The following is a 15,338-nucleotide window of genomic DNA, read 5'->3' as shown; positions in this document are numbered from 1 at the left end:
CACCCCCCGAACTATACAGATCCAAAGAACAAAACGCATTATTAGTACCTGACCAGCATTTAAGGTTAATGTAATAATATCTTGAATGTGTTTAAAAAAAAATAAAACACCCTTTCATATATTTTGTCTTTTAGATACTGCATGTGTAAAGATTTTTTTTTAATTTTATCTGAAAGAAACTGGTAAAACTTATAATTCAGAATACTTTTGCTTCATAAAAGGTATACTTCTGGTAACAACTGTTTGTTTGTTTTTCTTTTCTAGCCTCTTCTTGTGCCTCATAGAATTCACTCAACGAGTAGAAATGTGAGAGAAGAAAAAACACGTTCTGAAATAAACTGTAAGCATGTATATATGTTATGAACTTTTAGCTTTACAAATTTAATAATTTGATACTAGGTTTTTATTTAAATGGTGTTCTTGCCTATCTTACATGACTAAGAACATTTTTATTAAGAGCCAGCACAAAATGAGTGTATATGCAGTTTCATTCACTGTTGTCCATAGTCTGTTCCTATACTCACAATGTGAATTGCATATTGTTTTAAAAGATGCGTTTAGTCAGATAAACAGGAGGAAAAAAACTATATCACAAAAAATCATACAATCATCCTTGCCTCTTGTACATTTCCTGGACCATCACATCTACAACAGCACCCCAGCCCCTTTTGTCAGATAAATTAACCTTTTCCCTCCCAACCCTCTATCAAATCTCACTGTTGCTAAGCCTTAATGGAAAGGGGACTTCATAGTTTCATAGTTGATAGGGTCCGAAGGGACCTGAGCAGATCATCAAGTCTGACCCCCTGCCATAGCAGGAAAGAGTACTGGGGTCAAATGACCCTGGTTAGGTGATTATCTAGCCTCCTTCTGAAGACCCCTGGGGTAGGAGTGAGTACCACTTCCCTTATAAGTTGTTTTCATATCCTAGCCACCCTGAATGTGTAGTGCTCCCTGATGTCTAGCCTGAACCTACTCTCAATCAGCTTGTGGCCATTATTCCTAGTTAGTCCTGGTAGTGCTCGGGGGAACAGGGACTCTCCCGTTCCCCACAGGTCCCCCTGGTAAGTTTATAGATGGCCACCAGATCTCCTCCCAGCCTTCTCTTGTGGAGGCTGAACAGGTTCATAGCTTCTCTTTGTAGGGCCTGCCCTGCTGCCCCCTGACCATGCAAGTGGCCTTCCTCTGGACCCTCTCAATGGTGTCCACATCCCTCCTGAAGTGTGGCACCCAGAACTGGATGCAGTACTCCAACTGTGGCCTGACCGATGTCGCTTAGGAGGGAGGATCACTTTCTGGGATCTGCTCATGATGCATATGTGTATGCATGACAAGGTGCAGTTAGCCTTACTGACCGCATCCTCACATTGGCGGCCCATGTTCATCTTGGAATCAATAATGACTCCAAGATCCTTTTCTGCCTCTGTGCTGACAAGAAGGGAGTTCCCCAGCCTGTAGGTATGCTTCTGGTTCGTTCTCCCTAGGTGCAGTACTTTGCACGTGTGAGTATAGAAACCCATCCTATTCTCATCCACCCACCCCTGTAACCTGTCTAGATCTAGTTGTAGCCTGTCCCTCCCTTCTAACTTGCCCGCTTCTCCCCACTTAGTGTCATCCGCAAATTTGAACAAGATGCTATTCACCCCCTCATCCAAGTCACTGATGAAGATGTTGAACGGTGCAGGCCCGAGGACCGAGCCCACTGCCCATGTCCCTCCAGGTCAAAAGTGACCTGTCCACCACCACTCTCTGGGTGCGGCCCTCTAGCCAATTTGCAACCCATCTGACTGTGTAGGCATCAACACCACAGTCGCCTAATTTATTTATTTTTTTTACTTGAAATTAAATTTCTCTCCAAGCCTATCAGTATCACTTGGGCAGCAAATCAGAGGGGGTTTCCAAAGAGCAGCAAAAGATTCCTTCTTCAATCACAGGCTCAGCAAGTTATTGTCCTAGTACTGTATTGGCTTGTGCTGTGCCTTGGTGCTCTGATTTAAATAGTTCTGCAATTAAACATTTTTTGGGCCTACCAATAATAAAATGTTTTCTTTAGAATTGGAGTGACAATCCTATGGAACTTTACAACCAGGGCAGAGAACTCATATTAAAAAAAACAAACAACTTTTATCCCATCACATTTCTCATTTAGTTATAATTTTAATATTGTCAGTTTTACTTTCAAGTGAAAATGATTGCACACTTAACCTCTAGTCAAGTCAGAAGACAAGAATGCAATTAATATTTGTTTGCTTATTTAACCACAAGATTCATAAAGCTAATCGTAATTTGAATTTTTTAGATTGGTGTTTTTAACAAAAATTAAGATTCCTTCTTGCCCTTTTATCCAGCGATTTTTAATGTCAGTGAATTAGGGAGTTTCTTTGGGAGTGAGTATCTAAAAAAGGAAGCTAAAAAAGTAATTGGCAGGTTGTCCAAAAAAATGCTTGCCTCCATGTTTGCATTCTGTTTCTGGGCACGTAGCCTCTATGCTTATGGGTGACTAGGCATTAATACTGTGTAGTCTCACTGAACATGTGTAGTAGCAGCCATAGAACGCATGTGCACATCCCGTGTGGACTCATAGCAGCCTTGGACCCCCTCTACATGTGAAAGTAAAGGCACAATGGGATTTAATGTGCGATTCATTCAGGTGCTCTTCCTGTCAGGCCACACAAGTAGAATTGCACATTAGATCCCATCATGCCATATTGCTAGTACTGGGCAAGCCTGATCCTGGGCTCCCCCTGCACAAGCAAGAAGCAAGCTGTCACAGCTGAGCACCCAGTCAGCTGAGAGCTCCCAGCTGCAAGGGCACCCCATGCACCCCTGAGGCTGGAAGATGCAGCTGTGGTGATCTCCCTGCCCTGGGGGGTGTGAAACCTGTGGGGCAAGGAGATTGCCACTGCAGCAGTTTCCCAGCCCTGGAGGTTTCATGCACCCCAAGGGCAGGGCGAGTTGTAGTCATGGTGTGAGGCCACTGGGACCTAGCTGGGCCTTGGCACCAGGAGGCATGCTGCAGCTGTGGGGTGCTGCTGAGACCCAGAACAGTTGTAGGACTCGCAGCTCCAACTGGATAAAGTGCATCCCTGCAGCTGGGAGCCCTCAGCTGATGGGGCTCCCAGCCTCAGGGGAGACCCTGCTACACATGCAAATTAAAGTTCGACAGCAGCCAGTTAGTGCACCTTTTTGAAGTTTAAGTTTATAGTTGGTGGGAACTCTAACGTGATATAAGTAATTTGCACATGTAGCTGGTCTCAAGGTAATTGTGCAGTTAACCAGTTAGTTAATTTTGCGATGCCTGTATCATGTAGAGGGGGTCTGCACAGGAATGGAATAAGCCAAAACCCACAACTGTGGGTGTGGACATACAAATCTTGGTGTCATTTCAAACAGGTAGGAGCTCAAGGTACTAACTGTTGTGTGTGATTGTGCTCAAAACAGTTCAAATGTATTAAACCTGCTTCAACTTTTCCACACCTTCCTCCCTGGTTAAAGCTGAAGCAGGTTTGCTGCATTTGAATTATTTTCATGTCATTCACACACAACAGTTGGAATGTACCAACTGCTGGCCTCTTGGAAGAGCGCCCAGCATTTGTGCATCCACACGCTCTGGCCCGTGCCACACATTATGCATATTATGCAGCTAACTGGTTAATCACGCAATAAACTTTAGACCTGCCCCCAGTGCAAAGTAATTATCACACAATAAAAATTATTATCCAGCTCTAAAGTTAGTACTTGAAAATGTGTAACAACTCTATAGCTGGTTTCTATCCAGCTTTAATTTGAACATGTAGCAGGGCCCCATGAGACTTACAGGTGGAAGGAAAAAAATGATGGGGGGAGAGAGCATGTCCGTGTGTTGGTCCATGCATAACTCATTGCTACGACACTCACGTGGGATGCTGGAGGTTCAGTGTTCTAAGCTCCCCTTGTCCAAAGGAAGTTTGACTTGGGATCTCCCTCATTTCCCTGCAGAGAACTCTGACCATCACACCACACGTCAGCAGCCATAGCTCAGCACTTTATCCAGTGTTCCTTTTGAAGCTGAATTGAGCCACTAACTATGATGGAGGGTAGCGTAAGGTAAAGCTTCTGCCTCACTAGGAATACGGGCCCCAGCTAGAACCCAGAGCCACCTCCTTTCCAGGCTGGCAGACACTTTAATTAGCCCCAAACTTGTGTCTTGCTCTCTTTCTCCTGGACCCACGTACCTCCCTTTCATGGCTTCTTACCAGGCCAGCTTCGAAAGGAAGTGTGAGAAAAGGGTCTGGATAATAGCTGACCTGCATTGTGGTGACTAGTGCTGTGTTGGGAAGTCAGACTCAGATTCAAAGCCTCTTGGGGGAGAGGGAGCAAACCCAGGTCTTCTGGCTTCCCAGGTGAGCGCCCTAGCTGCTGAGCTGTTTTGGGGAAAAAGATAGGTCACTCTGGCTCAGTGGTGATGCATGGGGGATGCACAGGGGTGCATGTGCACCCCGTGAGAGCACTGATGCACCCCCTGACAGGCTGCACTCACTGCTTAGGCAACAGGCAGGTGGGGGTGCCAGGTGAAGCACCGCAGCCACTTCCGGGACATCTCCTCCCCCCGTTGGTGAGATTGGTTGTGGGGGGACACCCTCCCTCCTGACTTCCTTGCAGGGGGAAGGCATATGCCCCCCTGACTCAGGTGGCACCAGTCATCCATGCTCTGGCTCTGTCCCTCCCTGTCCCTCTGTCTCTGTCCTCCACCACCCCCCTCGCACCCCAGTTCTGAGTGTGTACATAGCCATCTATGTTTATCTACATGAAGTCAATACAGAGTGCTAGCCTGTGCATAAATGGGATGTATACAACCAAATCTGGTCATCTAGGTCAGTGGTCTCCAAAGTGGGGTGTGCGCAAGACGATCCATTTGGGTGCGGGAAGAAAATATTAGAACTTCTATTTATGTTTATTTTTTATCTAAAAAAATAAGAAAGAAATTAAGCTTTACTAATATTTAATATACGGATTGACACTGGCACCCTCACTTGATCTGTATGTCAGACGGTCACATGTCATGTACAGTACGCGAGTAGTACATGTATATAAGTTATAAATAAATAAATATGCATATATTCGGGGTGCATGCTCAAACATTTTTTACTGATAGGGGTGTGTGATCAAAAAAGTTTGAAGACCACTGATCTAGGCATCTAGAAAATAATGCCATCCTAAGCCTGTTGCCTATGAACAATTACAACTCCCTACCATCGTTCTTCAGATTTTGGAGGTTTTTTTCTGACTCTTCTGATTGGAACAATTGGGGAGTATCTCATAGCAATACTACCATGCTGTACGAAAGACAGCACGTGTGACTCCAGTGCTCACTACTTTCTAAAAGTTGGTGAGCTCAAAGAATGTGTCTCTCAAAAGTGCAGATCAGTAGAGATGTAATATGTCAGAGGCTGGCAATAGTTTGGAGTTGGGGACTGTTTTAACACAGCTTAAATCTGAATGCGGGCTATTTCCAAACCAGTCACCACTCAGCCTGCAGTGCTGCTGCCGAAGCCCCTCATCACCAAAACCTCCTGCCTCTGTGCCCCATGTAAAGTGGATCCAGCTTGCACGCTATAGGTTGCTGACCTCTGTAATATGCTATTAATGCTGAATTAATTATTTTAGTTAGTGGGCAACCTTGCTTGGAAGCTAAATCCTTTCTTACAATAAGCAATGCCAGATCTTGACTTTGAGTTTTTCCTCTTTAGTTGGGCAAGTAAAGTTTGATCCACCTTTAAGGAAAGAGACAGAGCCACATCACGAATTTGTAAGTAATATACACAGTGGGGTTTATTCTGCATGTTATTTCCTGCAAACTGGAGTGGGGGAAAAGGAGCTGGGGAGACTTATATCATAACTTCTTTCTCATCACCACCAATTTTATCAGTAAAGCCTTGGTGTAGTGGGTGACATAAAACTAATTTTTTGATGGGGCTCTCACTTTATATGCTGCAGATCCCTTTATGGGATTTACTGGAGGTTGTGTGCGATTATCAATCTTTGCCCTGTTGGGCTTCTTCACCTCTTAAATGTGCCTTGTTCTTAGGGTCTTGTTAAATCCCTTATTGCATACATTTACAAAAATCTATTGTCACTTGCACTTCATGCTGCTGTTATGAGAATTATTTGCATTAGCATTAATAATAATAAAACTGAGAATACAGGAAGGGTTATATGTTACATTGAAAATGATTAATTCAGTGTTTGAAGTTTCACTTGAATAATTTTTGTCTTTGTCCTTGACACTTGTCAGCTGAAGTGTTTTCTGACTTGTTGTCTTTTCAGCACTTTATCACCTGTATCCTTATCAATGCATTGGTTGACAGGAGCTCAGGCAGGTGGAGAAAGGGACCTCTCTTTTATTCAAGTTGTACAGTTTCCTGCTCTTTCCCACAGACTTTTCCTTTCCACTTTTGAATACTTAATGTTTGTTCTCCTCAACCCTTATTAAAAAGACAAAGAAGGAAAAGATTCCTTTTCTTTTTGTCAGAATTGCCTTTTACAGACTAGTGGCTGTTTGCTATGGGCAGGTACTAAGGAAAAACAGTTGGCTGGCTTCCTTAGGGCCAGCTGACTCATTACCAGGGCAGAAGAGGCAGCAGCTCTGCTTTTGGAGCTCAGCTCAGAACAAGGGTAGGGCTGGAGCAGTACTGCTCCAGTCTGGTGTAGGAGCCCTTTGGGAGCAGGACTTCTGCCATATATTTTCCTCTGTACTCCTGTACAGTGTCTCCTTCCTTCCCTGATATGACCCCCAAAGTAAAGGATAAGCCAGCTGAGTTGGGGTGCGATATACTATCACTCAGCACCTTAGTGGTCAGGTTTATGTAGCCTCTAGTAGCTCTGTTAGAAAGAAGGCAAGTGTTTGTGTAGAACAAACCAGGACTACACAGTAGCTTAGGTAGGTGCATGATCACATTACTTGGGGTACTAATAGTTTTTACACGCATGCGTGCACACACACACATTTTTATGTTTATAAAAAATAAGATGTTTATTGGCTTAATCTGCACCACTGTAACATGCATGTTATGGAAAATAAAATGAATAGCACTTTCTTTAATTCAAAATTTATTTAAAGTCTTTCCATTTTCTGCGTAATCCTGTTTTTTTTAGCAGTTCTTGAATATGTAATTAACAACAGAAAAATGAAATAACTGAACTTAAAACTAAGTGTGACTCGGTGTATGTACCAGTTACCAGCTGGGCAGTCATTTGGGATGGAGCAGTGTCTAATCTTGCGCTGCAGTGAACAAACCAAAAGGGGAATTTTTCTCTGGGACTCGACGCACTGCCTTAGAGAGCATTTATTTGGCAGGTGTTCGTAGGGAGGAGTCAAGCTTCTTCCCATACTTGGTAGAAACAAGCAGGTCACTGCAGTTTAGAATCTTTGTTGCCCTCCTTGCAGCAAGAAAAGATTTGAACTGTTTAGATTAAGCCTTCTAAGAAGGGAACCATTTGTATTGTTTTGCTCTACCAGAACCGCTTGTTTTAACCCTGGCAAAGAAATGACTTTATCACTTCGCCTGTAACAGTTTGTTTGGATCTTTCTGAACAGGGACATTAAATGCCCAATTGCCTGCCCTAGCAAATGGAAGTATGGACCACTGTTCTGTGCTCTGCAGCGAAAGGGATTTTCTTTTTTTAAAGACACCTTTTTGTATTTTTCCTTTTAAAACGTTATTACTACCTTATTCCAAAGGGCCTTGTTGGAAACCTTTCTACAATACCAGTAAAATAATTTGAGTTTTCCTGTTCCTTACGACTATAAATGAAGAAAAATCCATCCAATTTACCAAAATATTTTATTTTCGTTTTTCACAAGGTTACTGTGAAATAAGTGAAAACTTTTGTGGTTAATTTTTTGTTGCAGTTGTCATAGGTGCCTGCTTAAACTAGTCATATTTAATGTGATGCTGGTTCAGTAGTATGCTGCAAATTAAAAGAACCAGTTGAAACTCATTTTTTGTTTTCTGCTTCTTGGGAAGCGAGCAGGAGAGGATTATGAAGGTGATAGTCCTATCCAAAGGACTGAAAAAAGGACTATTGAATCCTTACATTTTTTTAATATTCTGGCTAATTGAAATTGGTATACTAACAGGGTGCAAAAGGAAACCCTATTCAGTGTAAAACTGATACTTATGAGAAGGCTGTTACTATATGGGAGGCTGAGAGGAAAAAATTTGAAGTAATCGGTAGTACAGTATAACCGCATAACTTGGGATCAAAAATCCAGCACTTCCCTGCACTGCTCCAGGACTGGCCGCTGCTCTCTCCCCCCACCCCACCTCCAGACATGGAGCGGGAAACTTGCACGCGGCAGCTGCCACCGCCATTTGCCACCCTGCACCGCTGCTCCACATGCAGCCACTGCTCCGAGACTGGCGACAGCTATCCCCGCTCTGTGACCAGATGCCACGCTGGTTTAAAAAACTGGCATTTTCAAATTTCTGGCAGGTGCTCGGTCCGAAACACACTGGTTATGAGGTTATACTGTATTCTGACAAATGAAAGAATCCATCTGTAAACTGGAGTCCAAGGTGTGAAAAAAAATAAGCTTAATCCCAGTTTTGTAAAGCAGTTCATTCCCCCCCCCCCAATTAAGGCATGTTTAAACTTTTTATGCTAATTTAATTAATTTTTAATATGAAATGTAATTTTTTTCAAAAGTTGTTTAACATCGTTTTAATACTGCATTTGCACTAACACGATTTGGCTAAGAAATTTTCCCTCTGTATACCTGGCTTTCAGTCTCAATATAAATAACTTGAGTTTTTTTGGTCTCTATCTGATGAACAGCACGACTGTAGCGATTTTTTGGACAATTCAGAAGAAATATACTACACTGCAAGATCTAACCTGGTATTTTTCATCTTCTGATTTTCTTTGTCAAAGTTGGTTTTGTGTCTCTATTCTTGTTTTTCAAACTAATGTTTTGTCTAGTTGTAGTTGCTTTAGCATCTGTAGAACCATTTTTCAGTCTAAGAATCAATTTATTTGAACAGTTCAATACTACAGGGGAGGAAAATATTGAATTCATGTTGAAATGTATTTTTTTGAAGTGTCAATATTATACATCAGTACTTTTTTTGTTTTCATGCTATCTAGTTTGTTTTTGTGTGGGGAAGGGGTAATTGGAAATAGGAGAGATGCATTCTTACTATCTTATGTTTGGTGGTCCCTTTCAATGTCCATTTGGGTGAACAGAAAATGTTTACATTTTAAATGTTTGAATCATTCCTATAGCAATTGCAAGATGGGATGTAAATAAACATTACATATACTGACAAAGCCAAGAACATCTGAGTAGCAAGGTCAGAAATGTGCTCTAAAGGGCATTAGCTGGTCTCACTTCCAAAACATCCTGGCTTAGTTCACCGCTAAAAATAATACTATTTTCAGCTGTGCAGGATAGAAATCATTATAGTAAACAGGCTTTCTTCTACTCTGGTTTTGGATCATCAAATAGTCAAAGTACTTCCAACTCCTAAACCTTCACAATGATGGCTGCCAGTTGTATATAAAGTAGTGAAGAGCCCAGCTTCGTATTTTTCAGACCCTGTGTGAGGTAGAATATGCTGTACCATTAATAGTTCTTGGTTTGATTTTTCTTCTTTATAGTGTATATTTAATGTAAACATCTCTTGACAAGAGAATAGATATGAAGTACCATATTTTTCATATATAGTATGCCCCTGTAGATGGTACACATCTTGACTTTGAAGGACAGTCTGAAGAAAAAAGATTTTTCAGTTGATGTAGGTAAATGGCAGTGACTAGGGAGCTGAGTTTGCTCCCAAGCCTGCTGTTAGCCCCATGTGCCAGATGGGGCCTGCAGGTTGATAACAGTCTTCCAATATCTGAAGGGCAATTAGAGAGACCATAAAATTGGGGCCTTTTTCTGTAGCTTTAGGGGACAGGACTAGAAGCAATGGCGTCAAGCTGCACCAGAGGAAATTTAGGTTGGAGATTAGGAGGAACTTTCTGGTTATGTGTGTGGTCAAACATTGGAACAAGCTACCAAGAAAAATTGCAGAATCTCCATGCTTAGAAGTTTTAGGGGCAGGTTAGACTAACACTTGCCTGGGGTGGGTTGGTCAGGAATGATCCTGCCTTTGAGTAGGGGATGGACTAGATGGCTAGGGACAGAAATTACATACAAACCAGTATAAGTGATTGGAAACTGGTTCAAATCTGTAATGCAACAGAAGTTCAGTGCACATAAACTGCTTTCAAAGTGGCCGAAACCAGTTTTAGATAAACTTGGATGGATGTAGTAACAGACTTAACTGATTTACATTAAATTGATATATTGAACTTCTGTCCTAGATCACCTCCAGATTCAGGTTAACTCACAGTCCCCCAGGGTGCTTTGCACATCCCCCTCAAGCCCAGATTGTCCAACGGAGCATGGAGGTGTGCTCTAGTAAATATCTGTTCATTAGCTTATCGGTTCAGTCTACACAGCTTAGACTAACCTGCAAAGATTGAATTGATTCAGCCTCAGGCTTTTTGACTCTCTTGTACTCTAGTCAATGACCTTGTTGAGGTCCTTTGTAGACCTACTTTTCAGAAACCCTGTAAGTCCTAAATCCTTTGTGTTTTGTATGTTCCTCTAGTTTTTGTAACCTGGTTCATATTTTCCATATGTCAAAGCAGCCTGTGTTGCCAAAAAGGTTCCCTGTTCAGGGAAATTTTTTATTTGCTACTTCATAGCTATGTTGGAGAAGGAGAAAGCATGCGTATATGTGATGACCAGAATCTCAGAGCTACAACTTGGGCATCTCTCCAAGTCTTCACAAAACACAGCGCAGGGGGAGATGTGCGCCCTGTAACAGTATTGCTTTTAGCAGTGGGTCCTAAAGAATGCCCAGACAACCCTGGCTAGGTCATTAACCTCCATAGTTTGAGAGGGTGTGTGGGCTTTTTGTTAATACAGAGTTCATTCTGATTCTCTATGAAGTGTAGTGTTCTTGTTTTCTGTCTTGGTTTGACAGTTTTCTTCTAACATAACCTTTCAGTGCTGTAGAGAGGTAGGTTCCATTTTATAAGAAGACAGTCCTGCCTTACCTATGAGTTAGTCTACACAAAATGATCCTTGTCAGTCTCTTCTGACTTCAAGGAATCTTTCAGCAAACTTTACAACTTTAAACCCACTCATTTGAATTTTGACTTCAGGTAGTAAAAGGCTAATAAATGAAAGCCAAGCTTAAAAAATGCAGAAGGTGCATCTTAGATGCAGCCGGTGTGATTTAAATCTTGTCATTAGCAGCGGAATGGTAAGGTTCATTCTGTGCATATACTCTTGGCACCCCAAAGTCAATGACGTTATGAACGGGAAGAACAGAAGGTAGACCACTGCAGATCAGGGGGCCTTCCCACAGTTCTGGAAACTCGGTGGGGGGAAATTGGCACTGTTCCCATATTGCCAAACTTCCAACCCCATGGAGAGCCCCAGACACACTGCACGTCAAATTGAGATGCCTAATTCCAGCATGCAGGGGCAGGCACCAGGCCCCAGGGCCTGATACCCAGCATGCAGGAGCCAGTCAAGGCCCTATGGAGCCCTATCCAGACATGCAGAGCCAAAAGCCTGAGTACCACTGCTCTAGACCTACCTTATTCATATATTCTCCCTCTGAAGTATCTGGTGTTGCCACTGCTGAAGACGGGATACTAGCTTACATGGACCATTAGCCTGATCCAGGACGGTGTACTTATGTTCTGGGAACGTCGATAAATGGTTTAAATCAAGATTGCCTCATTGATCTCCATAAATGCTCATGTCATGTCCTGGCTTCTCTAAAATATACATTTAGTACAAAACAAGTCCCAGATCTTGCTTTTTATAATTAAAAGTATTTAACTCTAGACTAAAATCACATATGTTAAAATATCTCACACACTCATATGTATCTCCTCCCCAGAAATCAGTCCCCTAAAATTGGGGTGCATTTATTCAGCAGGGAAGCAGTTTTCTTTGGAAAAGAAGCAAGCCTGGAGACACTGTGCATGCATGCAGCTGCCTAGATGGCTGCCACTTGTGTCTGAGAAAGCTGAAGGGGGAATCCTGTGTTAACCCTCTCACTATCATAGAATTACTGAGTTAATGACTTGTTTAGGTTAGTGTTAGACTGTGAAAAACTACCGTATTTACTCACATACACATGCCCCTGGATAAGACAAGTCGCACTGTTTTCAGAAGGCAGAGCAAAGAAAAGAAGACTTCCCTTGCCAGCAGCATAAACAGCAGTGGCAGTAGTGGGGGAGTAACAACCTGTCCCTGTTTCATTAACCCCTCGCTGCTGGCTGGCTATGGACAATTCCTTCCATTGCAGCAGCGGGGTCTGCCCCAGTAACATCAGGTTAAGGGTATCATATGCAGGGTTACTTTACTTTTCCTCTATGCCATTTCACTTTCTTAAAGGACACTCTTGAATTGTCTTATTACTAAGTAGTGAAAAAAATGACGGTTACTCCTAAAATCCAAAATAAGTAAATGGGAAGAGAGGGAAAGGAGTTAATAGTTTTTTAAATATTATTTCTACTAGTATAATATCGCCATCTTTTTGTTTTAAATATTATTTCTACTAGTATAATATTGCCATCTTTTTGTTTGTATCTTTTTCCTTTCCTGAATGTTGCTATTTTTCTGCCTCCGCCAAGGGGAGTAAGAAACTGAAACTTTTGTTGCTTGCAGACAAAAATTCCAAGTGCAACAGCCAGTCACATCAGCAGGTTTACGATAGTCAACCAGAATACCATATTTACTTGAATAGAAGATGACCTTGGCTATGAAATGACCCCATAATAATTAGATTCTATATATGGAAGTTTATAAATCTCTTATAATTTTCCAGGTATAGAATCTAATTGTTGGAAGTGTGCCTTGAATTTATCTCCACCCCACTGCTACAGCAGGAGAAATAAGTCTAGTAGGTTGGATTTTTTTTTCTCTCTCTCTGCTTTCCCCCCACCCCACACACACACTTTTTCCCCAGGTAGCCCCTTCCCCCCACTCTCTCCTTGAGCATGTAGAAATGAGGAGTAAGTTTGAAAACAATAACTTTGAAATTAATCATAGCTATAGCAATTTGCATATAGTACCCATACACTTAATTCATCCAAAATTGATGCATTTTACCCCTTTTTGAAACTGCTGCCAGTTATAGCTGAGGTACTCCATAATCACCAGGGATACAGGTTCTCTGTTTGCTGTGGGAAAAATGCAGATTTTCTCCTTTAAAGGAGAAAAATGCAGGAAACTGCAGGTTTCCTTTAGCAGGCTGGCAGAGTTCTGGGCTACTTGGGGCTGTGGGAGCAGGTTTCAGGGGGCGCCACGTGCATGTGTGCACATACATGCATACATGTGGCCAGCAGTACAGCCAGGCAGCAGTAGAGAGCGCTCCCTCAGCTTCCTGTAGGTAAGTCCATGGTGGGGGACATAGGCAACGTGGGGGGAGCAGGAGTTGGCTATAGTGATGGAGGGAGTAGGAAAGGGTTTGTGGCTGGGGGAACTGCCCATCTGGGGCAGTGCTGGAGGCCTAGGTGGGAATGTGTGGCTGCGGGGCCTAGTGGGGAGAGAGGAATGGAGCCATGGGTGGTTTGTCCAGTAGGTTGGTGGGGAGCCTGACTCCCCATTGCTGCACACACTCCTAGAGAGGAGGGTATGGTGGGGGGTGGCATTCCAGATTTGTATGCGGGGCAAGGGAGGATGTGGGCTGCTCTCTGTGGGGGTCAGGGCTCTCCACCTTGCCGCCCTCTCACTGGGGGCCTCCATAGCCCAGCAGGTGGGACCCAGCTTGGGAGGGTGGAGTGGGGCAGGTCAGCTCGCTGCTACCACTGCTGGAAGCCCCATGCCAGCTGTGCCACCAAGATGAGGTGCCGCCTGCCCACCTGACAGCAGTGGAGGGACACAACTCTGTGCTGCTGTCCCTGCTGCTGCCAGGCAGACAGGGGGCACCTTGCCATGCTGGTGCTCACAATGGTGGCACCAAGTTTTGCCGCCACGCTCTGCCCCACCCTCTTGTGCTGGGTCCCACCTGCTGTGCTGCAGAGACCCCTGGGAGAGGGAGGGCAACAGGGTGGGGAGCCCTGCAGTGGGCAGCCTGCATCCTCCCAACTCCCCCATCCAGGGGTGCCTCTTTGCAGTGTAAAGAATAGGTCTCCATTTTGAACTATACAAAGTCATTCAAAAGTGAGGGGGAAGGGGATCTCCCTTTTCAGTTTCAGCAAACCCACCTGGACCAATATTACCTTCCACTGTGGTGGTGATCATGGCATTTCTCTTGTCAGGTAGTTCAAAACCAGAGGCCACCATATAGTTCACTGGGCTGGGCCCCACCAGAGTCAACAGCACTTCAGGCCATTGTGCCCCCACAGCTCAGCACTACTCAGGAAGCTGAGGGAGCTGCTCTCTACTGCTGCCTGGCTGTACTGCTGGCCACATGTATGCATGCCTGTGCACACATACACATGATGCCCCCTGAAACCTGCTCCCCCAGCCCCAAGTAGCCCCCTGCACTCGTATACAGGCAGTCCGCAGATTTGCAGCGTAATTGGTTCCTGAAAACTTCCTCTTTAGTTGAAACGTTGCAACTCAGGACCAATTTTTCCCGTAGAAACAATGTTATAAATGGGGAAGTTGTTCCTGAACCAAGGCCTGATACCTTATTTTCACCAAAAATAACCTAGATTTTTGTACTCAATGAATTATAGATGAGTAATATAGCTACATTAATGTATGTATATTGTAAATAGCAATCATATTGATTTGGAAGGACTTCTTTGAGGTTACTGCTGGACTTTCTGAAGGGCTCTTGGTTGGACTTTTTGGAAGGGTTTTTGGCTGGAGTCTTTCCAGGTTTCTTGGCCACAGGTTTTTCTGGAGTCTTGTCTTCTTTCTTAAAGAAAGTGTCCAAGTTTGGACAGATGTTCTCCAGGGAAATGTGTAACACAGCAAACTTGTTCGCTGGCATGGCATGGCATGGCATTGGATCAAGCATCATAAAGTCAAAACTGATGTCAGAGTCGAAACAGGGTGTCAATTTATAAATGTTGTAAGTGCCGTTTGTTGCAGCTCGAAACATCTTAAGTTTATAGATTTCATAGACATTAGGGCTGGAAGGGACCTCGGAAGATTGAGTCCAGCCCCCGCCTGAAGGGCAGGAAGTCAGCTGGGGTCATAGGATCCCAGCAAGATAAGCATCCAATTTACTCTTGAAGGTGTTCAATGTAGGTGCTTGAACCACCTCCGATGGCAGGCTGTTCCAGACCTTGGGGGCTCAGACAGTAAAGAAATTCTTCCTTATGTCCAGCCT

At 43.5% G+C, this 15,338-nt stretch overlaps 1 protein-coding gene across 3 annotated transcripts in view; it reads left to right on the top strand.

The window, feature by feature from the left end:
• Positions 1-15,338, top strand: part of MAP4K3 (mitogen-activated protein kinase kinase kinase kinase 3) — a 159,133-nt gene that overhangs the window by 70,801 nt on the left and 72,994 nt on the right. For 2 of the 3 annotated variants that reach the window (XM_019516195.1, XM_019516193.1), the window contains exons 12-14: positions 265-340; positions 5,730-5,788; positions 8,818-8,880. In XM_019516195.1, coding sequence (XP_019371740.1) covers positions 265-340; positions 5,730-5,788; positions 8,818-8,880 — 198 coding nt within the window. The remainder of the gene's footprint in view (positions 1-264; positions 341-5,729; positions 5,789-8,817; positions 8,881-15,338) is intronic. The other variant, XM_019516196.1, reaches the window with a different exon arrangement.

This window comes from Gavialis gangeticus, unplaced genomic scaffold (assembly GCF_001723915.1).
Source record: "Gavialis gangeticus isolate Ggan-Ray unplaced genomic scaffold, GavGan_comp1, whole genome shotgun sequence".
NCBI lineage: Eukaryota > Metazoa > Chordata > Crocodylia > Gavialidae > Gavialis > Gavialis gangeticus.
The sequence above is the reverse complement of the archived record's forward strand: the minus strand, read 5'-3'. Positions and strand labels throughout refer to the sequence as shown.